Below are 23,922 nucleotides of genomic sequence, written 5' to 3'. Positions count from 1 at the left end.
GCATACTAGTGATAGAGCTCCGCCTCGACTCCACCTTCAGGATCAGTGAATAGCATAAATTAAAAGGCATAGCCCCCCCCCCCCCCCCCCATCATTCTCCGAAAATAGGAAAACTGAGGGAGGGAGCGTATGCTGCCATGGATAGGCACCAGGAAAGGAAAATTACGGTAAGTATGATACAATTTTCCGTTTTCCTGGTGCCTCCATGGCAGCATACTAGTGATAAATAACTAGCTTACGCGGGTGGGATAATGCTAATCAAGAAACAAACTTTAATTGGACAAAGACATTGCTGCTCAAACAACTCTTCTTCCAAATGCAACCGTCGTTAGGGCCCCCAGATCAACTCAATAGTGTGCGCTTCTTCACTGTTCAAGAGGTATGAGGAAAAAAAGGAGAATAATGGGGGGGGGGGGGGCTATGCCTTTTAATTTATGCTATTGACTGATCCTAAAGGTGGAGTTGAGGCGGAGCTCTATCACTAGTATGCTGCCATGGAGGCACCAGGAAAAGATTTTACTAGTATGTCAAAAAACATATTTCTTTTATTTCTTTAATGCTTACAACTGGGATGTCCAAAAACAGTCCAAGTGAGGGGTGGACAACAATCCAATGACATCAACAGGACTACATGATGATTAGCAGTTAAAGAAGTCTCAAAAACTCAGAGAGCAGTACCTTATGCTGAACTGGTGCCAGGAGAGGCTTAAACATTCACCAGGTAGAATTTAACACATGTGTGAACAGAAGTCTAGGTGGCAACCTTGTAAATCTGAGAAACAGATGCCTTAGGCAGAAAAGCCAATAAAGCACTAACAGACATGGAAGAATGTGCCTTAACAAGGAAGGGGGAACCCTATAATTCAGACTATAGACTTGTACAATAATCTCTCTAATCCACCTAAGGGAAAATAGCTTTATAACTGAACTCCAGGAAAGTAAAATCCTCCCTTGCAGTGGAGCAGCCTCCGTACCGCAAAGGTTAAAAGTTTGTTAATAATGTCTAGAGGACCTTACTTACCTCATCCTCTATTCCTGCAGACAGTGTATGAGTTCGTCCAGACTCTTCTCCTCCATACTCTGGTGGTCAGATGCCCTTTGGCAACATTACGACTGATGCAGAACCCATAGCCTTGCATTGGACAAGAAGACTCAGAGAAACACAGGGAAGCCCTGTCTGCCGGGGAAGTAGAGGATCGGGAAAGTAAAACTGCTTTTCCTGTCCCCTAAACCTAAATGAACATTTAACTCTTGCAGTGTGAGCCCCACCGCTAGGGAGAACTGCTTTTTTTTTATTAGGGCACAAAATGGCAGAATTTACCACAGAAAGTTCCCACTTACGTTGAATAAGTTACTGTTGTGAGAAAAGCTTTGGAGGAAAGAAAATGTTCTCAGGGCGAGGCCAGTGCTCACACAGGACAAGCTCAAAAAGTGAATGGACCATTATTTTTAAAAATGCCATACTGGACACCCTGAAGAGTCTGGCATGGCTAAAGGCCAAGGAGGAAGGCAGAGTATAGGGCATCTTGACACTGAACCACTGTTCTTATATCCCCCCAGAGAGCTAATGGCTGAGCTTGAGCTAAAGAGGCCATCAGACTCCTTGTCCCTGTGATCCACTGTGCCTGGTATTAAGTCGTTTCCAAAGGGCTACTTACAATCTTCCACAGTAGTGGGGTTGAAAGAGGTGATGCCTCAAAGCAAGCACATGTAGGCCGTAACCCAGGAATACAAAGGATCACAGCAAATACTGTGACCAAGAAGACCAGGAGATGTATATTGGTTGGCACCTGAAGTTCAAAGTAGTAGCGAAGAGCCATGCAGGTGCCAAACCTGCCTCAAACCTGAGACGCTGTACAGTTTCAGTATGCAAAACATGCCATGCAGGTGCCATAATGCCTTGCTGTATGGGTGCAGTAAAGCGCCACTTAGTATAACAGAATTAGGCTCAACATTGCAATCTGCAGGTGCACTAAAGTACGACATGGTTGCCTAAAAGGTGCCTAAATATTGATCCTTGTAATCCCGAGCTCACTGCATTCCACAAGGGAACAGCAGTGAGAATACCCCTAAGTGAAAAAACAATTGGGGCATCCTGGTATGAATGTTTAAAGAGCTTCCACCATGTACTCACTAGTCAGCCACAGAAACAAGGGGGATTTGCCCTTTTCCTGGATTCCACCTCTATGATGAGCATACCTCAGCATAAGTACTCAGAGACTGGGCTCTGCACCAGGCAGACTATGATTCTGAACCTGTAGAGCACCCTGGCCCACAACAGGATCCATTTTTGAAAGCAACATTACAGTCCAGCCCTATGTCTTCCATGTGGCAGGATCCCCATGCAGTCCCCCAAGACAATGCCATGCATTCAACCAATCTGAAAGCCGCAGAAAAGCTGCAGTGGCTATGGCGCAGGCAAGTCTGGATAGAATATTCACCATGGAAAAAGATCCATGGAAATAAATAAAAAAACCCATATAAGAAGTTAAGATTTTCTCAGTAAAGAGAAAAGATCAATCACCCAATGATACTAGCCAAAGATCCATCACTAAATGATACTAGCCAAAAAGAGAGACTAGATGGGGGTAAGATGAGTTTTATGGGCGATATCCCAACAGCTTTTTTGTGTGTCCAATTGCCTACAGCTAGCTGCATATAACCCAGGGTGACATAGAAAGGCACCCTGACAACCCTACTTAGAGCGATGAAAGTTCTAAAATAAAATGTATAATGCCGCATTTGTAATCCCTTTATAATAATAAAAAGTGGCAACATCTTATAAATAATACTCAAAATAAGAAACAGTTTTTATGCAAAAATTATTGCTCACCTCATTAACTGACGAAAAAACTGGCAGACCGGAATTCTTATCTGTGAAAGGATTTGCCAGCTCAGAATCCATATCTATTGCATTGTTGTTGTTAATCTCCATCCTAATTGCGCTTTCTAAGAGAAGATGCAGAAAAAAATATATCACTTTCATTTAGGTTTTTTGCAAGCATCATTGCTTTCTCTGGACTTAGAAATATTTTTTAAAATTTAGGTGATTAAATGGCTCAGGCAACTGCAGCCGAATGTTTGACATGGAAATGTTTTTGACAATATAGCAGCCGCATATAATTTCAGATATGGATAATTATATGAGTACATTTACCATGCAAGCCATTTGCTGGCTAAGCACATATCTATCAGCCCTGAGCAGTGCATTGCATCCATACATGAACTCATTATTATCAGACATGACTAAAGCTTAACTCCAACCAATAAGCGACACATATCTGGTTTGAATTTTGTAACTTTGACTTTATTAAATGGTAATATTCAAGAAACTGACTTGTTAAAAGATTTAATTGCAATGCCAATTGTCATGCAATATGGTACTTTTGAATGTATACCTTTGTATTTTTTTTAGGAATACGCTTTAATTAGGAAAACAATTGTCTTGCTTCAATTTAAACAGCAAGATATCTTGCTGGAGAGTTTTGCTTTTTCAGGTGATTTTGTTTTATTTTTTGTATTCTCCATGAATGCATTGTATAAGAAAATCAGGTTTAATTATAGTAAATGATAGGTGTTTTAAGTCATAGGTGGACTTAAGTTGGTGCAGTGTAAAGGCCCGTACACACAATAAGAAAATCTGTAGGGAAAATTCGTCCGACGACCGATCTGTCGATTTTCGGATTGTTAGTATGGTGCTTCGACAGCCAACTCCGACTTTTCAGCTGACAAAATCCTGATGTGCAGGCTATAAAATTTTTGTCGTCCGTAATACAACGTCCGATTTTCATCTCATTAGTACAGATTTTGACGGAAAAAAATCTTAAGAGCAAGACTAGGCATGCTCGGAGACGAAAGAACACATACAAAGCAATCCAGCACATGACATCACTTCTGAAGTAGAATTCTGTCGTACGGGAAAATTCGTATGAAAATAACCTCTTCACTTTCCACATCAGACTAGCATGCCACAAAAAACGGACGACAGATCGTTCGATAATCTGATCGTGTGTACGGGGCTTAAGGCTGGCTACCTTAAGCTAGCCATACGCAGAGCTAATTTCAGACAGTTATTGATGAACCGGCCACAATTTACTCTGTTGGTGTCTCGTTCAGCACAATCCCGAAGGAGCCATGTAGATAATTGTCAACCGAACAGAACCTGCATCCAATTAGTTGATATTTTGACAGTTGGAGGTGTCGTTGATTGTGGATAGAGGAATCTGTCAGATATTTTTGTTCAGCCCAAAGGCTATCTTTAGACCTACGGAGCAGTCCGATTTTTTATTTTTTATTGGCTGGATTATATTGTTTTTGTTTAAATGGATCCACAGAAAATAATACAGAGGTGAAAGACATGACAGGATGAAAAATGAAATACACAAAACAGCTACACTGGTGCTTCTTAGAGGTAAGCCAATATCTAACTGCATACGTGTTTTCAGCACCTAAGAATATTCTCTAATTCAGGGGTCTTCAAACTATGGCCCTCCAGCTGTTCAGGAACTACAATTCCCATTATGCCTAGTCATATCTGTGAATGTCAGAGTTTTACAATGCCTCATGGGATGTGTAGTTCCGCAAAAGCTGGAGGGCCGTAGTTTGAGGAACCCTGCTCTAGTTGAAGTCCCTCTGGTCATGACAAGAGAGGTCTACAGGGATCCCCCCCCCCCCCCTTTACTCCTTTCTAACGCACTTTAAGCTTTTACCAGGTTTCACCAGCCCTTTAAGTATGACATGTTTCCACATTTGAAGTTTAAAGCGGTAGTATACCGCTTTTTGTGACTTTTAACTACAGGTAAGCTTATAATAAGGCTTACCTGTAGGTACAATTAATATCTCCTAAACCTGCACGGTTTAGGAGATATTTGCACTGCATGCAGCCGCTGACGCGAGCGGCGAATGCGCTCTGAAGGTCCGGGGGGACCTTCAGAGTTCCTTGCCGGGAAGTGACGGAAAGTGACGTCATCGCGGCTCCGGCCACTCACAGCGCCGGAGCCGCCGAACCCGGAAGAGACGCCGAGGGATCATGTCAGCTCCCACAGAGGTGTCCGAGGGTCCATGTCGGGGCTTCATTCTAAGGTAAGTATTTCATAATGAGCTAGTATGCGATGCATACTAGCTCATTATGCCTTTGTCTTGCAGGATTTTTTTTTTTTTTTTTTTTTTAGTATACTACCGCTTTAAGAAAAATAGATTTTTAATCTTTAATCATAGTAGAGGCAGACCAAAGGCATTCAAGCACAGGAATGCATTGAAAACCCCAGACTTCTATAGGGAAACAACATGGTCCTCATCCAGCCAACTGCAATACCTGGTACCTATTTATTTTGTTAATCAAAAAGTCTTTATAAAATACAATTACTAAAATGTAAAACTACTTAGTATAGCTATTGGGGCAGCATTTGGCCTTTGCACTTACTAAGACACTTGTTAGATGTGAACATTGAGAGAATGTTTTTGCAGTCATCTTCCTGGTCTCCACTTCCTTCACAAGTGCACCACAGGGATGTCTCCATAGTCGAGTTATTAATAAAGTTTGGGGTCATTACAGTACCTGTGCCGAACATAAAACAAAGTCAGTAATGCTATTGTTGAAAGGTACTTGAACACTTAACCTCTTTCTTTCAAGTTCTGCCACATAACAGTAGTATAGTATCTCTTCTCATCCACAGGACTGTTATAAAATGACACTAGGTTCTGGTGGCTGTTGTAGGTTTGACTGATGTCTGTTGCAAGAACTGCTGACTGTCAATTGTAGCCAGTGGTCAGACCCAGTCCCTGAGTACCTAATGCTCCTACAGGCTGATCTTCCACATTCTAAGAATTATTGTAATTGCTCACAGCTCTGAACAATTTAGTTAACTGGTCCAGTCCAGAGATGTTTTCCCTGCCAACCAAACATACAGAACAATGCCCAGCCTACCTCCTGTTCACCACTATCTTTTCACCTTTCCTATCATTCTAATACCTGGCACCCATCCCCCTGGCACCCGTTTTCCTTTTATTACCCAAGCCCATGATACTAACTACATTCTCCCATCTGCTCTTTCCCCACTTCTACTGCTGCTGCAGGATTTGAAAAATGCTCTTCTGTGCTCGAGTGTAGAACCCGCAAGTTCTCAGCACAGAGCACTTCTGGGTTCACTGTGTGCAGAGGAGATCAGTGAACTGTAGTTCAGTGATCTTCCATAGCTGTAGTGTACCCAGAACTATGGGATTTTGTACCTGTCTTGTAACACTGAATGGTGATCACAGCTACCTTGAAGCCCTGTTTTCAGTGAATTGGGACAACTTCCTCACTTGTTGAACCCCAACATTGTGGCATGTGAAGGCAGCCAGCGCTCGGCAGAGCCTGCTTCCTACAGGAGCAACCTGTGCCCCCCTTTTCACTGACTGCAGCCAATGGGTATTCATGTGTTTTGATGAAGGTGTTTGGATGCTGACTGGTGGCAGGGAGGAAGGGGTATTCTCTGGGGAACATGTACCAAAGCAAAAAAAAAGAAAAGTTTTAAAAAAGTTTTTAAAATTTTATTTGGCCAGAAGCAATGATTTTTTTTTCTAAATGTTAAAAGTGAAACATATATTGTTCAATTCCTTTAAAAACATGATTGGCGATACTCTATTCCTGCCTGTGAATGGACACGTCCCTGTGACGTACAGAAAGTGCTACAGCAACACTGACATTTAGAAAGAATAAATGCGTTTAAAATTTGCGAGAAAAGACATGTCACTGACAGTTTCTTTCAGAAAAAACAAACAAAAACAGCACACGGACTCCTCCAAGGGCCTGGTATATATTAGCGGGACCTTCAGAGGGGTTTGTGTGCTGTTTTTTTTTTTTTTAAAAAAAGGGAAAAAAAAGCTTGCCATGAACTGTATCATTTTTTTTCTTTGTAAATGTCACTTTTTCTGTAGCACATCCTGCAGCAAGAATGGGAACAAATACCAGACCCTTTAAACCTGGTATGTATTTTAATGGGGTACCTCATGCAAAACATAAAAATATGTATATGCAGTAAAGCATGCTTGTTACAATCCTCTGCATTGTTTAAAAAAGGCTGCTGGATTCAGTCTTCTCTTAACCTCCCCTTCTTCCACTGCCCCCAATCTATCTCCTGATTGAGCAGAGCTTTGGAGGCAAGCTGTACCTGCTCAGTTTGGTGTGTATTGATAAAGAGTTTTTCTTTTTTTTTTTTTTTGGGAGAGTGCATGTGATCAGCACAGGGCCAATCAGCACTGCCCAGACAGAAGGTCAGGGGTCCTGCAGCCTCATAGGACAATCAAGGGAGAATGAAAACTCCTCCTACAAGCTTTAACCAGACACCGATAGAAGTCATAAGACTGCTCTAACTGCTGATGAGAATAGGTATTTAGCTGTTTATATTTCCTAAAATATTTGCATTTCTGTGTTATGTGTATTGTGGGAGACCAGATCTAGTGAATGCAGGGTCCTGGGTTTAGTAACACTTTACTCCTTCTGCATGCAAAGCCACATGCCTTCAACATTGTGGAATGCCTTGCCAGGTGGGACCCCTCTGCAAAGCATTTGTCCCCATGTTAATTAGGACAAGAGCCTTATCCCCACTAGCCACCCCCCCCCCTCCCCCCCTTCCCCCATTTAAGTGAGTATGGAGTACATAAAAATCCTAAAAAATGTCCCTTGTTTTAAATCCATCATGCGTCACGATGCACGCCACCTGCCGATTTGTCCAAAAAAAAAATGACCACACAGCACGCACAACTGATTCAGACAGTACTTACAGCTGAAACAGCTCCCCAACTGTCATCAGCTTAATAAAAAAAGAAGCAGGGATGGTGGTCACATCACCAAATATGGCTAGGGCCCCTTTTCTCAATTGGTGGGGATTCTCTGTGACATCAGTGGGTCCTAGGGGCACCACAGGTGCAAGCACCCACAGCTTCCTTAGAAACCAGGAAAAGCGGGAAGCTGTCATATTTAGAAGCTGCAGAAATGCCGGTTCTGCATATGATTTTTGGCTCCTGACGAACCATCGGCTCATATCTAATGATGGAATTGCCTGAAAGTGAAAAGGTTTTGGATCCGGGTCTGGCAAAAAAAGTAATTGATCATGTGTGAAAACCAAGCTTGTCCCTTTTATCGCATTGGGTCTCACAATTCCCAATTCCCAAAAAACGACATAATACAAAAACGTTATACAAAAAGATACAATGGCAACATTTTGGAAGACGTACAGAAGGAACCATGGATTGAGTTCCATTTACTGAATATCGTGGCCTTCCAACCACTTAGGTTCCCTCACCCTTTCCCTATTCTACCCTCCTCAAGGAAAAAAGGAAGCCCACCCTTTCCCTATTTTTCTCTATTGCCCCCCCTCCCTTTTGTTTTTTACTTTCACCCTCCTCTGGGATAAGGAAGACCCATACTTAGCATGTCAACCCCTATTCCCTCCCTTCCATTGCCATACATTATCCCTTTTTCCAAAAATTTGTGGTAGGAACCACTTAGTCTAGAAACTTCTTTTTAAGGCCAGCCATACATGGATCAAAATTCGGCTAGTTCAGCAGAGACCAGCCAAATTTTGATTCCTGTATGGGCAGAGAGGTTGTAAAGAAGTTGATCTACTAATCAAGTTCTATACAACCTCCCTGCCAGTATTTCTCGATTTGATCAGCCCTGCAGACTATACTCAAGAGCGCTGATCAGTGTATTCTGACACAATAGCTCAGCGGGAGTAATTCCCCCATCCACCTTGTACGTGTGGATGGGGGAATAGGGTTAGTTTCTTTTATTGGCTAATGTATGGGCTACCTAAGACCATTCCATCTCCATAATTGTTACAGTATAAAACGTATTGTGTACAAATTCTCCTGCTTTGTACTATACTATATACTGTATGTTTACCATTTTTTTTGTTTTTTTTAAACAAAATGTCCTTTAATAAACCAATAAAAATGTATTAAATTAAAAAGAAAAGACCTAATATTACAATAGTGTCAATACTGTCGGGGCCTGTGTGTAAACATACAAAAACTATGTAATACTTTGATGCAAATATTAATTTATAGTTATTTTGATTATTCAATATAATAATGAAATGACAGTTATGGAATAAAAAAAAAAAAACTGGAAACAAATAAGAAAAATAACAAAAAGTAAGAATTCAAAGAAGGTAAATTAAGTATTAGGCCCCATGCACACGGGGCGTTAGAAAAAACGTACGTCAAAGTTAGTTCTGACGCCGGAAAAAGCAGCTGTAAAAACGTGCTTTCAGTAGCTTTTTCCATTGGCGTTATTGCACGTTTTGCCACGTTGCTTTTAGCAGCGTTTTTTTTTCTTCCATTCAAAATCAATGGTTCCCTATGGAAGCCTATTGATTTGAATAGAGGTCGCACCGCAACACCGCAAGTCGGATCCGCCTTGCGTGGCGACTTGCGCTGTGAGAATCTTGAGGGGGAACTCCACGCCAAAATGGGAAAAAAACGGCGTGGGGGTCCCCCCCAAGGTTCCAAACCAGGCCCTTCGGGTCTGGTATGGAATTTGAGGGTAGCCCCATGCCGAAAAAACGGCGTGGGGTTCCCCCCAGAATCCATACCAGACCCTTATCCGAGCATGCAGCCCGGCAGGCCAGGAAAGGGGAGGGGACGAGCGAGCGGCCCCACCCCCCTTGGACCACACCAGGCCACATGCCCTCAACATGGGGGGATGTTGGTGCTTTGGGGCAGGGGGAGCTCTGCACCCCCCACCTCAAAGCACCTTGCCCCCATGTTGATGAGGACAAGGGCCTCATCCCCACAACCCTGGCCGGTGGTTGTGGGGGTCTGCGGGCAGGGGGCTCATCTGAATCTGGAAGCCCCCTTTAACAAGGGGGCCCCCCAGATCCCGGACCCCCTCCCTATGTGAATGGGTATGGGGTACACTGTACCCCTACTCATTCACCACATAAAAGGCAGTGTATGGAAATAAGGACAGGAGACGTTTTGGAAAGTTTATTAAAAATCTTCATCCAACTCTTCTTGTCTTCTCCTCTCCGGGGTCTTCTCCTCTCGGGGGTCTTCTGCTCTTTTGCTGTCCGCTCTTCTTGTGTTCTCTCAGCTTTTAGCAGCGTCAGGCGTTTTTAACGCTCTAACGCTGCTCCTCAGAACGCGCAGGTCGTGGGTTCTTGTTGCAGCTTAAAAACGCCTAGGCCACTTACAGCTCAAAAACGTCTGAGTGTGCATGAGGCCATAGAATAACATGGAGGGGCGTTTTTAGGCTGCAAAAAGAAAATGCCTGACGCTGCTTACAGCGGCGTTAAAAACGCCCCGTGTGCATGGGGCCTTAGTAGACTGTTCTTTGGACCCCCTTTTTAATTATGCATCCTCTAAATGACAGAAAAAGCCATCTGACAAAAGAGGAATAATAACAGTTATGACAGGTAATTATATGACACCTGAAATAAAAAAATATTTTAGCAAATATAATATTATCTCACCTATCATTCTGATGTAAGACTGTATGCATTGACTGTGATTTTCTTGAGGGCATCTGTCATTCTTTTTGTTAAAGAGCTGACAGCGCTTTTGGTAGTCAATAAAACGTGATCTGAAAAAGAGTTAAGTGAAGAATATATAGAAATGTCAGCTGTATCTTACATAAAGTATCCAACAGAAAAGATGACAATACAACGGTATGCCTTGCTAGTTGTACACAAAAAATCTGAAGACAGCTAAATTCTTCCAAGTCTGTGTGATTTAGGTGGAAATTGTGTAATTTCAGTGTGCACATATATGGAGCTATTATTGCAATGTTTACCTTAATGTAATGTGTGAGATGTTTCCATTTTACAAATGTTCTCATCCTATTTGTGTATTACATGCAGATTGGGCTTCATTTGTGCGGTCCTAAAAAAACACATTTACAACCATTTTTCTTAATACAGCTGCGCTGTTTTGAATAGTATTTGTAAATCGCTATCATGTCCCCTCTCACGCGTCTCTTCTCCAGGGAGAATAAATCTAGTGCTTCTAAACGCTCTTCCTAATTAAGGTCCTCTAATCCCCTAATAAGTTTTGTTGCCCTTCTCTGTACTCTCTCAAGCTCCAATACATCCCTTCTGAGGACTGGCGACTAGATGAGGACTGGCGACTTTATTGACTGCTGAGATCCACTTTTAGTACCATAGTTCTTTGCTTTCACAAAGTCAATTGACTCATAAACTTGTATTGGGAGAAGCAGCAGTAAGCCACAACCATTGTTACCGAGTAATAAGCAAATCCAACGATCTAGCGATGCCCAAAACTCACACGAGATTGGACTGAGGTCCTACAGACTATTTCTTCTCTAGCTCAAGTACCCGTACCTCTGACTTCATTAGTGTGTCTACTTGGAGCAGTAGATTTTAAATTTGTACCCACTGGGTGTTTACATTATAATCACCAGTTAATTATACTTAGCTAGAAAGCGATTCTGAATTTTATCTACAGTGCTTACAAGAACACAGTGGGTTGAATATGTTAATTCTCTCTTACTTAGAGAACAACACCAAAATGCATTGCGGAAGTTTAACCTTATCTGGCAGAGCTGGCTGGACAATCCCGGCCTTGCTCTCCCGCAGTTAGTCATGGATAGACTTTTACAACTCTCAAAGTTTAGTTGGCTCCCTTTTCTAGGGGACCAAGTCTCTCATCCCACCAACTGTTTTAGCGTTTTTTCTTTTGTTTTGAGCTTGTGGTCTATATTTTTTTCTGGAAACAGAAAAGAAATGATTCCCTGTGTAAGATGCTAAACAACGAGCTCTGGTTGACTTGTGTCATTTCTGTTCACAACTGTTCTTTTGTGTGTTGTGTGTGACATGACTGGTTCTTATCCGATTTCTGTACACTACATGTATTTTGTACTGATTGATATGTTTTTTGTTGTACAGGCGCTTTTTGATAATAATAAAAAAGAGTTTGGATTTTAAAAAAATTTGCAAATATAACCGTCCCTATAAACATATATATAGCATATACAAATGGGAACATGCTTTTTTTTTTAATAAATTCACCTTAATAAGATTATATACACTGAACTGATCTCTCCTACATGTTTACCTAAAAAGTATGAAAAATGACTAGATATTTCCTTCAGGAACCATTTAAATGCCAAATGATCACCCGATCGGGCTAAAATCAGCCACATGGCAATAAACAGTACACCTACTGAAATGCAGGAATTCAGTTGGCAGTCTGGATTTTTACAATTCATTACCATTGCTCTCCGAGGACAATAGTGAAATTTGGGGTGTCTGTATATTATAAGGATTATGCACACTTGCGCAATATACTAGCGTCTGTGTAGAATGATTCCAGAGCTCACCTGATAGGGAAGAATGACAGTAAGTTGTGTAGAGAGGCAGGGCCAGGACAAGGGGTGGGCAGGAGGGATGACTGCCCTGGGCACTGTGGTATCATGTGAGGTGGGGGGGACACTACAAGGAGATTCAGGGGGGGAATTGTGTTTGAAGAAGGAATTTGGGGGGCAGCAGAGGGTAAGAGTTGTTCTAGGAAGGAAAATTTGGGGCTGTGTGCTAGGAGTGGTGATTTATGTTGGAAGGGGAACGGGATAAAAGGATTTGTGCTAAGAGAGTCGATTTGGGGGTTTGTGCTAGAAGAGGGGATATGACATAAGGGGGAGGGGATTTGTGTTAGAAGGAGATTTTTTTTTTTTTGTTTGGGGAGGGGGAAAATTTGTGCTAGTAGGGATGATTGGGGGGGGGGGTGTTTGTGCTAGGAGGTGGAATGAGGTGGAATATTTGTGCTAGGATGGGGATTTGGAGTAGGGGGGAGAGTATACACTCAGAGGAGAAATTTGAGGGGTGGAGGATTTGTGCTAGGGGGGTGATTCTTTTTTTGGGGGGCGGGGGATTTGTGCTGGGGGGATTTGAGGGATGGAGGGGGCAGAGATTTGTGCTGGGGGGGATTCAGCACTGGGGCAGATTTGTACTGGTAGGGAGGGAGTATTTGTGCTTAAGGGGTAATCATGCAGATTAGTGCCTTTTTTTGCTGGCACATAATGCTCATACATCTTGGGGGGGGGGGGCAGTTTGGCATGTTCGCCCTGGGCTCTAGGTGTCCTTGTGTAGAAGCCCAAGTTTCCTACTCCCTTCAAGTTCGATCAACCGGCTTCCAATGTACAAGATGTTCTAAGGATGAAATTTGTTTTTTAATAATATAATGCTCAACTTACTTGCATAAAGTATTTCTCAGACAGGTGTCACGGAGCTCCAGGCAATTTTTCTTGACTTTTTCCTCAAAAGAACATTTAGGTACAATATTTTTTCGCCTGCGTTCTGCACAGTTACTACTTTCCTGGTTACACTGGCAAAATAAAATCCTCTTTGTAAATTCCATGGACACTTTTTTGAAGAATTCTCTGAGATAATGGTGACATTTTTGTTGGTCACACGAGCCATTAGGATGCATGCTAGCACAGTGCATTACATAGTCACTCCTGTATCTGGAGCACCTGTCATGGGAGCTGCAAATATTTGCTTCTTTTAAACAATCATTTGTCTCGCTGTTTTTGTCAGACTCTGGAAAGAGAGAGAGGGAAAAGCGCTGTAGACCATTATGGATGAGAAGACGATACTAAAAGCAGCAAAGATTCATTTAAAAATTTGTGTAAGAAAAAAACAAAACTATAACAGCAAACATTTTAGCCCCCATTCACACTAGGGCGACTCACGAGGCGACTTGTGTCGCCCCAGGTCGCCCCAGGTCGCTTGACATGACCAAACCAATGTAAATGAATCAGTGCCGTCTTAATTGCCGCTATTAAGGTCGCTCCGACTTCAGAAAAGGGTCCTGTACTACTTTCAGGCGACCAGTGATCCGACCTGTCCCATATACTTCAATGGGAGTCGCCTCCTTATCTTAATTGAAGCGACCTGTAATCCGACTTGTCATCCGACTTTGCTAAAAAATGGCAGTGAACAAGAAAAGAGCATAATTTTCTTGCAGGCATTAGCGGTCATTTTTTTAGGCAGGCATGTCATTTTTTGGATTTCGTTTCTGGGGGGTCTAAAAAGTGTCCCTGTCAAGTTTCAGCTCTGTAGCATGTCCAGAACCCCTAAAAAAAAAAACATTTTTCTTTTAATTTTTTGTAGTGTCTTTACCAGCTGTCTTTTATACTTGCAGGCATTCATCAGCGGTCATTTTTTTAGGCAGGCATGTCATTTTTTGGATTTTGTTTCTGGGGGGTCTACAAAGTGTCCCTGTCAAGTTTCAGCTCTGTAGCATGTCCAGAACCCCTAAAAAAAATCATTTTTCTTTTAATTTTTTGTAGTGTCTTACCAGCTGTCTTTTTTTCTTGCAGGCATTTAGCGGGCATTTTTTTAAGCAGGCATGTCATTTTTGGGATTTCGTTTCTGGGGGGTCTAAAAAGTGTCCCTGTCAAGTTTCAGCTCTGTAGCATGTCCAGAACCCCTAAAAAACAGCATTTTTACTATATTTTCAGGAATACGGCTTCTCTGCGGCTGGCTTTTTTTCTTGCAGGCATTTAGCGGGCATTTTTTTAGGCAGGCATGTCATTTTTTGGATTTCGTTTCTGGGGGGTCTAAAAAGTGTCCCTGTCAAGTTTCAGCTCTGTAGCATGTCCAGAACCCCTAAAAAAAAAACATTTTTCTTTTAATTTTTTGTAGTGTCTTTACCAGCTGTCTTTTATACTTGCAGGCATTCATCAGCGGTCATTTTTTTAGGCAGGCATGTCATTTTTTGGATTTCGTTTCTGGGGGGTCTACAAAGTGTCCCTGTCAAGTTTCAGCTCTGTAGCATGTCCAGAACCCCTAAAAAACAGCATTTTTACTATATTTTCAGGAATACGGCTTCTCTGCGGCTGGCTTTTTTTCTTGCAGGCATTTAGCGGGCATTTTTTTAGGCAGGCATGTCATTTTCTGGATTTAGTGTCTGGGGGGTCAAAAAAGTGTCCCTGTCAAGTTTCAGCTATGTAGCATGTCCAGAACCCCTAAAAAAAATCATTTTTCTTTTAATTTTTTGTAGTGTCTTACCAGCTGTCTTTTTTTCTTGCAGGCATTTAGCGGGCATTTTTTTAGGCAGGCATGTCATTTTTTTTATTTAGTGTCTGGGGGGTCTAAAAAGTGTACCTGTCAATTTTCAGCTCTGTAGCATGTCCAGAACCCCTAAAAAACAGCATTTTTACTATATTTTCAGGAATACGGCTTCTCTGCGGCTGGCTTTTTTTCTTGCAGGCATTTAGCGGGCATTTTTTTAGGCAGGCATGTCATTTTCTGGATTTAGTGTCTGGGGGGTCAAAAAAGTGTCCCTGTCAAGTTTCAGCTATGTAGCATGTCCAGAACCCCTAAAAAAAATCATTTTTCTTATAATTTTTTGTAGTGTCTTACCAGCTGTCTTTTTTTCTTGCAGGCATTTAGCGGGCATTTTTTTAGGCAGGCATGTCATTTTTTTTATTTAGTGTCTGGGGGGTCTAAAAAGTGTACCTGTCAATTTTCAGCTCTGTAGCATGTCCAGAACCCCTAAAAAACAGCATTTTTACTATATTTTCAGGAATACGGCTTCTCTGCGGCTGGCTTTTTTTCTTGCAGACATTTTACGGGCATTTTTTGGGTGTCTTTGGAGGCATGTGCTTCTTAAAAATTATAGGAAAAAAGCTCTTTTTTTTTTTTTATGTTTCTGGACAGACAAACAAAGCTATGTGAGACACACAACACTGCACACATGGGAAAAAGGAAATATGTAAAAAAAAAAACACAGGAAAAGGAAATTAGGTCACAAGACATCAGATTGTGATTGGCCAAATAAAAAGTTGCCTCGCGATTAGGTCGCGTCAAAGTCGCGCTAAGTCGCGCCAAAGTCGCGTCAAAGTCGCGCCAAAGTCGCGTCAAAATCGCGTCAAAGTCGCGCTGGAAGCGACGCTACTTTAGTGGTAGCGGCAGTGTGAACCAGCACTTAAACTATATGAACTTTCCATTTATATACTGTAATATCATAATATTTGTTTCAATGTTTTTTAATGACATAAATGTGTCAGGGGGTGTGCAGATGCATTAATAGGAACCCTGGAATTGCGCTGATCTCTGCCTCATCTCTTCTCTCTATCTGTTCTAACTGCCTAGGATGGGGCTTTGTCTGCCCTCCTCTGTGCAGAACATTCAGCTCCCTGCAAAATGTGCAGTGAATGGTGCTGCATAGAATATTGTAGCTCCTTCCAGTCCCTACCTGCATCTTCCCTTTTGTGATGTCACCTTCTCTGCTTTTATTTCCTTTCTCTAGCACAGGCAGGGCTTTTTTTTCTCAGACAATAGGTGCAGGAACTCCCTTTTCCCAGTCACCCCTTGTCTCCGCCCCCCTACCCACCTCCTGCACCATTCCTTAGTTCCACCCCCTAAGTACTGCTCCTTTTAGAGAATACAGAACCAGGTAACAATTGTGGTACTAAGTAATTTGTATGGAATTTGTTAATAATTAACAAGAAAAACAGTAAACTAGATCACAAGCGCCAGCAACAATAGACCCCCAGCAGCAACAACAGATTTCCCTGCAGCCAGCATCACTAGATCCCTCCCAGCAACACGTGACTCCCAGCAACAGTGGAACCCCCACCAACAACAATAGACCTCCTGAGCAACAGTAGACGCCCCTCCCCACCCCACAAAAGTAGATCTCCTCCAGCAACAATAGATCCCCCCAACAGCTAGCATTTATAGACCTTGAACCCCTTGCCATTACATACAGTCAGTGCTGGAGGTGCCGGAACTGCGTTCCCCCGCATTCCCGCTGAAAAAAAGCCCTGAGCACAGGGGTCTCCAAACTATGGGCAACTACTGTACAAGATTTTATGCAGCCTGCAGCAACCTTGGCTGGCTGCAATGGATGCACCTGTCTGTGTGTCATAATACAGAGAACTGCATTAACAGCCAGCCAGGCACTCCTGGATGTAAGGGAGGACTCTGCTGCCCACTCCCGGATGTAAGGGGGACTTATTCATTCATCTGAATTGTATTCATTCATTTTAAAAACTGTTTATTTAGTCCACAAATATTTGTAACTCTATAGGATTTGGCTCTCATACTTAAAAAAAAATGTATGAAGATACGTACTCTTGCAGAAAGAAGCAGAGAAGAACTAGACAAAAAAGTGGGTGGACGTTTAAGGACACAATACAAAGTAGAAAAAAATTATGAAGCAAAGTAATGTGTTGGTTGGAAAATAGCAAAAATGCTATTTATAATTACACATGGACTAAAAAGTCATTCATCTGAGAAATCTTCCACTCCAGTTTTTAAACCAATCAACTGGAATATCTCGAACCATTGTCTCTGGAAGACTTTTCCCCATTTTGATAGTTCTAAACTAAAACAAACGATAGATTGACATAACCCTTTTTTTCCTCTAGCTGTCTTTTGGAGATAACCTTAGAATTAACCATTTTTTACTACCTTTTTATGAGCAATTTTTATATTTATATAAATATATATTAGTCTTAATATATATTATATTAGCCTTAGGTCACAACTGAAGTCATAGTTTTTATTAATTTGGTTTCCCTTCTATGTACACTTTCCAATTCCAAAGCATCCTTTATGTAAACCAGTGCCCAAAGGTAAACCAAATTTACGAGAAGAGGCCACGCCAATATTTTGTAAAGGTGCTAAAGAATGTCCATGACTTGAGTCTACTCTTTTATATACAAAAATGTATCTCAGTATCATGAGATGTGCCATGTTGGCATAATGGCATTTACAGTAAGTCTAAGATCTGCACATACATCAACATCCTTCTCCATCAAATATTTGGCTCCAGAATGTGTAACCTTACATTTATTTACATAGAATCTCATAGCCCTAGAGTGTGTAACCTTACATTTATTTACACGGAATCTCATAGCCCTAGAATGTGTAACCTTACATTTATTTATACGGAACCTCATAGCCCTAGAATGTGTAACCTTACATTTATTTACACGGAACCTCATAGTCATAGAATGTGTAGTCTTACATTTACACGGAACCTCATAGCCCTAGAATGTGTAACCTTACATTTATTTACACGGAACCTCATAGTCATAGAATGTGTAGTCTTACATTTACACGGAACCTCATAGCCCTAGAATGTGTACCCTTACATTTATTTACACGGAATCTCATAGCCCTAGAGCATGGGTGTCCAACCTTTTGGCTTCTCTGGGCCACATTGAGTGTAGAGAAATTTTCTCGGGCCGCATATAAAATATATACTATAGTTAAGGTATATAAGTAATAAAATGCACCCTTCCCACGCGGCCGCACCCCCCGCACTAATTTAACACAACTAGAGGATGATCAAATGAAATGGAATCAGTATACGGAGGTTTACTTCTTCTGAGAGATATTAAAGGAACACTCTAACCACCATGACCACTTCAGTGATTTGAAGTGGTCATGGTGGTAGGAGTAAGAAACACTGCACATGCTCACATCCCCCCCCTCCCCTCTGAGACAGCCTCTGCCTACCGTTAGTTGGAAGCTGCTGTGGCCATGCCCCCGACCCAACTTCCTTCCTCCCCAGGAAAGAAAAAATTGTCAGGGGGCAGTGGGCCGCATTGCCTGGGGTTCCGGGCCGCATGTGGCCCCTGGGCCGCAGGTTGGACATGCCTGCCCTAGAGTGTGTAACCTTACATTTATTTACACGGAATCTCATAGCCCTTGAATATGTAACCTTACATTTATTTACACGGAACCTCATAGTAATAGAATGTGTAGTCTTACATTGACACGGAACCTCATAGCCCTAGAATGTGTAATCTTACATTTATTTACACGGAATCTCATAGCCATAGAATGTGTAACCTTACATTTATTTACACGGAATCTCATAGCCCTAGAATGTGTAACCTTACATTTATTTACACGGAATCTCATAGCCCTAGAATGTGTAACCTTACATTTATTTACACGGAACCTCATAGTCATAGAATGTGTAGTCTTACATTTACACAGAACCTCATAGCCCTAGAATGTGTAATCTTACATTTATTTACACGGAACCTCAGAGCCCTAGAATGTGTAGTCTTACGTTTATTTACACAGAACCTCATAGTCCTAGAATGTGTAGTCTTACATTTATTTACACGGAACCTCATAGCCCTAGAATGTGTAGTCTTACATTTATTTACACGGAACCTCATAGCCCTAGAATGTGTAACCTTACATTTATTTACACGGAACCTCATAGTCATAGAATGTGTAGTCTTACATTTATTTACACTGAACCTTATAGCCCTAGAATGTGTAGTCTTACATTTATTTACACGGAACCTCATAGTCCTAGAATGTGTAGTCTTACATTTATTTACACAGAACCTCATAGCCCTAGAATGTGTAGTCTTACATTTATTTACACGGAACCTCATAGCCCTAGTATGTGTAGTCTTACATTTATTTACACGGAACCTCATAGTCCTAGAATGTGTAGTCTTACATTTATTTACACGGAACCTCATAGCCCTAGAATGTGTAACCTTACATTTATTTACACCGAACCTCATTTGCCATTTGCTTGCCCAAACACCCGCAACCAGTGAGTCAAAATCAGCTGGAAACATCTTCTATGGATTATATTACACTACAGAGCTTTGTGTCATCTGTAAACATAGCAATAACTAAAAGTAGCTAAAAGCATTCCACTTGACCTGGTTTCTAATATTGAAGATGCTTCACCACTCATCCAAGTGGCTTCTTCAATTCAAATAAGTGTCAAGAACTATCCCCAACATTTATTGTCACAGGGACAAGTCATCTTTAAGTTGAACTAAAGGTAGAAAATTGTGAACAGGCAGACTTTTTAATGAAGAAACATGCAGCGTGTCTTCTGCAATAAAACTATCCTACCTTGAAACCTAAAGTTTGTGAAAATGCTCTGTTTTTATTTATATAATCCAGTGAGTAGTGAGGTGATGTTTTTTTTCTAAGGGCCCGTTCACATCAGTGGGCACACATTAGGGTGCATTGTGCACATACAGTACTGATAGAGTTACCCTTTAGGCTTCTTTGTTTGTTTCTTAGTCTGTGATAGAGTCTCTGTCTCTTTGTCTGTTTCCCAGCATCTTTCTCTGTTCTGCTTGAGCTTTTGTCCTTAATAAATGCAACTAGATAGTAACCATGTCATGTTGTGGGAACGCAACTAACTTCTGATAAAAGCACAATTTCCCACAATAACAGCTAGAACTATAGCTAGCGTTTTAGATAAGTTATTAGTGACTTATGAATATGCTAAAAATGTATACTTCTTTTGTAAACGTGTAATGTTTCTTTTGGTTAAAAGTCCATATTATAGATGCCCACTTGCTTGCCTATATAAGTTTGAAAACAAAGAATAAAGACTGAATAGATTTGGAATAAGGCACCCAGGTAATCAATAGAAAAAAAACCACAGAAAGGGTCCTTTCACACGGAAGCGAGTCTGTTCTGCTCAGCGGGGGGGATCGATCCGCCGATCCCCACTGAGCAGGCAGATGACAGCTCTGTCTCCGCTCTTTGTGCGGAGACGGAGCTGTCAGATCCCCGCTTTCCCCTATGCGGAGATCGGATGAGAACGGACCGCCTGTCCATTCTCATCCGATCGGCCAGACGGATGGAAAATAGGGTTTCCATCCATCCGGATTTCACGGACAGGATCGTAATCGGATAGCAGCGGGTTTCAGCGGGGATGTCTCCGCTGACATCCGCTGCCCCATAGGGATGCATGGAGCATCTGATCCGCCTGAAAAACTGACAGGCGTATCGGATCAGATCGCCCGTGTGAAAGGGGCCAAAGGGGTCTGGATAAACTGCTGCTAATTAACTGCAGGTGATCCCAAATCAAAAGTAGAAAAAAAATATATGCATTTGCTGGTTTTTAATTTGACCAGCTACCCCATCTGGTGAGTCAGTTTGGGGGATATGGTAGAAAGACCACGTTGGGTGTTTTGCACATTTTTTTTTTTTTCACAGAAGAAATTGTACCATGTGATAGACACTTTTTTGCACTTTTTAATATTCACTTGGGACTTCAAGGAAGATTGAATATTGTTTTTAAAAAAAACATTTATTTTGAAAATAATTGTTTTATTTTCATTTTTATGTGGTTGATTAGGCATTTTTTTATACACATATATTTTATATATTTTTATTTGTTCCAATTGCACTGCACAGATAATTTTTTGACTTTCACATTTTTGCACTAGCACTTTTTGATGAATTGATTAGGTATTGTTATATATATATATATATATATATATATATATATATATATATATATATATATATATATATATATATATATATATATATACAGTGCCTTGCAAAAGTATTCGGCCCCCTTGAACTTTGCGACCTTTTGCCACATTTCAGGCTTCAAACATAAAGAATTAAAACTGTAATTTTTTGTGAAGAATCAACAACAAGTGGGACACAATCATGAAGTGGGCACGAAATTTATTGGATATTTCAAACTTTGTTAACAAATAAAAAACTGAAAAATTGGGCATGCAAAATTATTCAGCCCCTTTACTTTCAGTGCAGCAAACTCTCTCCAGAAGTTCAGTGAGGATCTCTGAATGATCCAATGTTGACTTAATGACTAATGATGATAAATAGAATCCACCTGTGTGTAATCAAGCCTCTGTATAAATGCACCTGCACTGTGATAGTCTCAGAGGTCCGTTTAAAGCGCAGAGAGCATCATGAAGAACAAGGAACACACCAGGCAGGTCCGAGATACTGTTGTGGAGAAGTTTAAAGCCGGATTTGGATCCAAAAAGATTTCCCAAGCTTTAAACATCCCAAGGAGCACTGTGCAAGCGATAATATTGAAATGGAAGGAGTATCAGACCACTGCAAATCTACGAAGACCTGGCCGTCTAAACTTTCAGCTCATACAAGGAGAAGACTGATCAGAGATGCAGCCAAGAGGCCCATGATCACTCTGGATGAACTGCAGAGATCTACAGCTGAGGTGGGAGACTCTGTCCATAGGACAACAATCAGTCGTATACTGCACAAATCTGGCCTTTATGGAAGAGTGGCAAGAAGAAAGCCATTTCTTAAAGATATCCATAAAAAGTGTTGTTTAACCCATTCCATACCGCGCCATGTAAAATGACGTCGGCATGATTCCTTTCTCGATCCGGGCCGCCGTCATATGACGTCGGCCCGTTCTAGCTGGCAGTGCGCGCCCCCGGCGGCGCGCAGCGCCGCGATCAGGGATGGGGCTCGTCCCTTGGACATAGCCCATCCCTGATCAAGGTAAACAGCCAATAGAAATTGGCTGTTTACCACATGATCGGCTGTGTCAATCACAGCCGATCACATGAGCGGCTCAAGCGCGAGCCGCTCGTTCTCTCTGCAATGCGCGCCCCCGGGGGCGCGCAGAGCAGCGATCGGGGACGAGGCTCGTCCCTCGGACAGAGCCAATCCCCAATCTTGGTAAAGAGCCAATGAAATTGGCTCTTTACCACGTGACCGGCTGTGTCCAATCACAGCCGGTCACAAATGTCAACAAAGATGAGGGTAACTCACTGTTACCAGGCTCTTCTCCTCACACACCGATCCAGTGTGAGGAGATCAGCAAACAGTGAGTTACCAGTGAGAGTACCATTACTATTACTGTGCCCTGATTGCCTGATTGCCCCCATCAAATAAAGAGGACCTGCCCATCTGAGTACCTGTCACCTGCCCATCTGAGTACCTGTCACCTGCCCATCAGCGTACCTGAGTACCTTTTCCCTGCCCATCAAGGTACCCGAGTACCTGTCACCTACCCATCAGCATACCCGAGTACCTTCCACCTACCCATCAGAGTACCCGAGTACCTTCCACCTACCCATCAGAGTACCCGAGTACCTTCCACATACCCATCAGAGTACCCGAGTACCTTCCAACTGCTCATCAGAGTACCTGACGCCTGAAGTACCCGCCTGCTCATCAGTACCCATCAGTACCTATCAGTATCAGTACTGATCATCAGTACCCATCAGTAACACCTATCAGAATCAGTACTACTCATCAGTACCCATCAGTACCTATCACCTGCCTGTCACCTGCCTATTGGAGTACCCGAGTACCTGCCACCTGCTCATCAGTACCTGTCACCTGCCCAGCAAAGTACCCGATTACCTGTCACCCTTCATACAGCCACCATGTCACAGTCCAAAAGGGTTTTCACTGCCGAAGAGGCCTGTGAAATAATATCCATGATGAGTGACAGGGAGCTCTCACCTTCCGACGCTGAAACAATTTCTGAATCCGGTTCAGAATTTGAGCCCTTTGAAGGCTTTACATCCGGCACTGAATCGGAGGAGGAGGAAGAAGTTCGGCCTAAAAGACGCCGCACTGAAAATCAGGCAGACACCAGCAGCGCCAATGGCCAATCGGCAAACGCCAACGGCGCAGGACCCCAGGAGGAAATGCCCAGTACAAGTACTGGGATTTCACACCAGCCCCAAAGAAGAAGAGCCCAAATGCAGCTTCCGGATGCCTTGGCAAACCCATTGTGGCTGCCTTCTAGCTCTGGGTCAGCTACAATCCCCCCCCTTCACAGCACAGCCAGGTTTGCAGGTCAACACCGAAAATTTTATTCTGATTGATTTTTTTAATTTATTTTTCCCTTTGGAGTTCCTTCAAAACATCGTGGACCAAACAAATCTTTTTGCCCAACAGTTTATCGAGAACAACCCCATCTCATATCATTCCCGTCCTTTTGAATGGAGACCCATAACAGTAGAAGAGTTCAAAGTTTTTTTGGGCCTTACAATCAATATGGGGGTTACAAAAAAAAATGAGCTGCACTCTTATTGGTCCACCAAACCCATCCACCACATGCCAATTTATTCATCAGTCATGCCCAGGTCCCGCTATGATGCTATAATGCGCTTCCTGCATTTCAACGATAATTCCCAGTGCCCTCCCCGAGATGATCCCAATT

The 23,922-nt window shown here is 42.2% G+C and overlaps 1 protein-coding gene across 2 annotated transcripts in view; it reads right to left on the bottom strand.

Annotated features, from left to right (window-relative positions):
* GFRA3 (GDNF family receptor alpha 3) overlaps nt 1-23,922 on the bottom strand; it is an 88,021-nt gene that overhangs the window by 5,562 nt on the left and 58,537 nt on the right. For both annotated transcript variants that reach the window (XM_082254095.1, XM_082254094.1), the window contains exons 4-7: nt 13,193-13,538; nt 10,458-10,567; nt 5,423-5,557; nt 2,834-2,949 (exon numbers count right to left, since the gene is read on the bottom strand). In XM_082254095.1, coding sequence (XP_082110221.1) covers nt 2,834-2,949; nt 5,423-5,557; nt 10,458-10,567; nt 13,193-13,538 — 707 coding nt within the window. The remainder of the gene's footprint in view (nt 1-2,833; nt 2,950-5,422; nt 5,558-10,457; nt 10,568-13,192; nt 13,539-23,922) is intronic.

The sequence above is a fragment of the Pelophylax lessonae genome, assembly GCF_965119305.1.
Source record: "Pelophylax lessonae genome assembly, chromosome: 4".
In the NCBI taxonomy this organism is placed as follows: domain Eukaryota; kingdom Metazoa; phylum Chordata; class Amphibia; order Anura; family Ranidae; genus Pelophylax; species Pelophylax lessonae.
The sequence above is the reverse complement of the archived record's forward strand: the minus strand, read 5'-3'. Positions and strand labels throughout refer to the sequence as shown.